This window comes from Morus notabilis, unplaced genomic scaffold (assembly GCF_000414095.1).
Source record: "Morus notabilis unplaced genomic scaffold, ASM41409v2 Scaffold1441, whole genome shotgun sequence".
Classification (NCBI taxonomy): Eukaryota; Viridiplantae; Streptophyta; class Magnoliopsida; order Rosales; family Moraceae; genus Morus; species Morus notabilis.
Window position 1 is genome coordinate 31341 of NW_010356517.1, and position 1136 is coordinate 32476.

A 1136-nucleotide genomic window follows, 5' to 3' on the forward strand; every position below is an offset into this window, starting at 1 on the left:
GGAAAGAGATAGGGACAGGGACCGGGATAGGGATAGAGATAGGGACAGGGACCGAGACCGTTATCGTCTTAGAGATGAAAAGGATTATGGTCGTGATAGGGATCGAGATCGGGATTGGGAAGGTAGAGATCGGGAGAGGAGAGACAGAGACCGTGGTCGTCGTCGGAGTCATTCGAGGAGCCGAAGTAGGAGTAGGGATCGCAAGGATCGGGATGGTGGGGATCATCGCAAGAGACATCGCAGTAGCATCAGTCCCAGAAGACGGGATGGAGCTGAGGACAATAGCACTAGGGAAGAGGTGAAGAAGAAGAAAGAAAAGAAGGAGAAGAAGGACGACGGGACAGACCATCCAGATCCAGAAATTGCAGAAGCGAACAGGCTCCGGGCATCTCTGGGTTTGAAGCCCCTTAAGGTTTAGCTAAAGTGCTGTTTGACTATTTTAAAGGTGTGTGGACTTATTGATAAGCATATATTCTAGAACATGCATTCCTTGGATTACACTGCTGCATTATGTTCAAATGTTGCATTTTTCTTACTATGAGCTCCGTATATGTTTAGAATCACAAATGCTTCTTCAGTGCCAGATTTACCTGACAGTTTACTCTTCGATTGATATGGCAATGCAGGAAATTTGACGGCTGTAATTTCGTTATAATGAATTTGTATATCTTTTCAGTTACAAATCTTAACTTAATTCTTATGCCGCTACAGTACCACAGATGGAATTTAAGTACTTTTACAGTTCCTCGCCATGGTCAGAGTAAACACAGAAAACCGGAGCAGATTAGTTAATTGATGTATGAAATATAGGAATGATGCAAACAAAGTATTTTCATTTTATTACAATAAAAAAATAAAAGAAAATTCTACTTTAGAATAGAAAAGGGGGAAAATGTTCACAAAAGAATTGCATCGTAAAAGTTGCTTAATTCAAGGAAGCTCCTCAGGTATCAAAATGCTATCTTTATCATATTGAAGAGTACCAGAAATGTTCAATGGCTTGCACTTCCTCCCTATTAGGATCCTCTTCTTGCATAGCTCCAAACTCTCTCCTCCTCCTTTCGTAGCTTTAATGCGTTTGAGCTCTGAACCCTCCTTACCAAACGCCTTCCTCAGGGGCCCTATCCTTTTCCATC

At 42.0% G+C, this 1136-nt stretch overlaps 1 protein-coding gene across 2 annotated transcripts in view; it reads left to right on the plus strand.

The window, feature by feature from the left end:
* LOC21385021 (pre-mRNA-splicing factor 38) overlaps positions 1-706 on the plus strand; it is a 2897-nt gene extending 2191 nt beyond the window's left edge. The window contains exons 6-7 of one of the 2 annotated variants that reach the window (XM_024163065.1): positions 1-445; positions 627-706. The exon at positions 1-445 is cut by the window's left edge and continues 108 nt beyond it. In XM_024163065.1, the coding sequence (XP_024018833.1) occupies positions 1-418 (418 nt within the window). In that variant the 3' untranslated portion in view covers positions 419-445; positions 627-706. The other variant, XM_010088286.2, reaches the window with a different exon arrangement.
* Positions 707-1136: the final 430 nt, after the last annotated feature.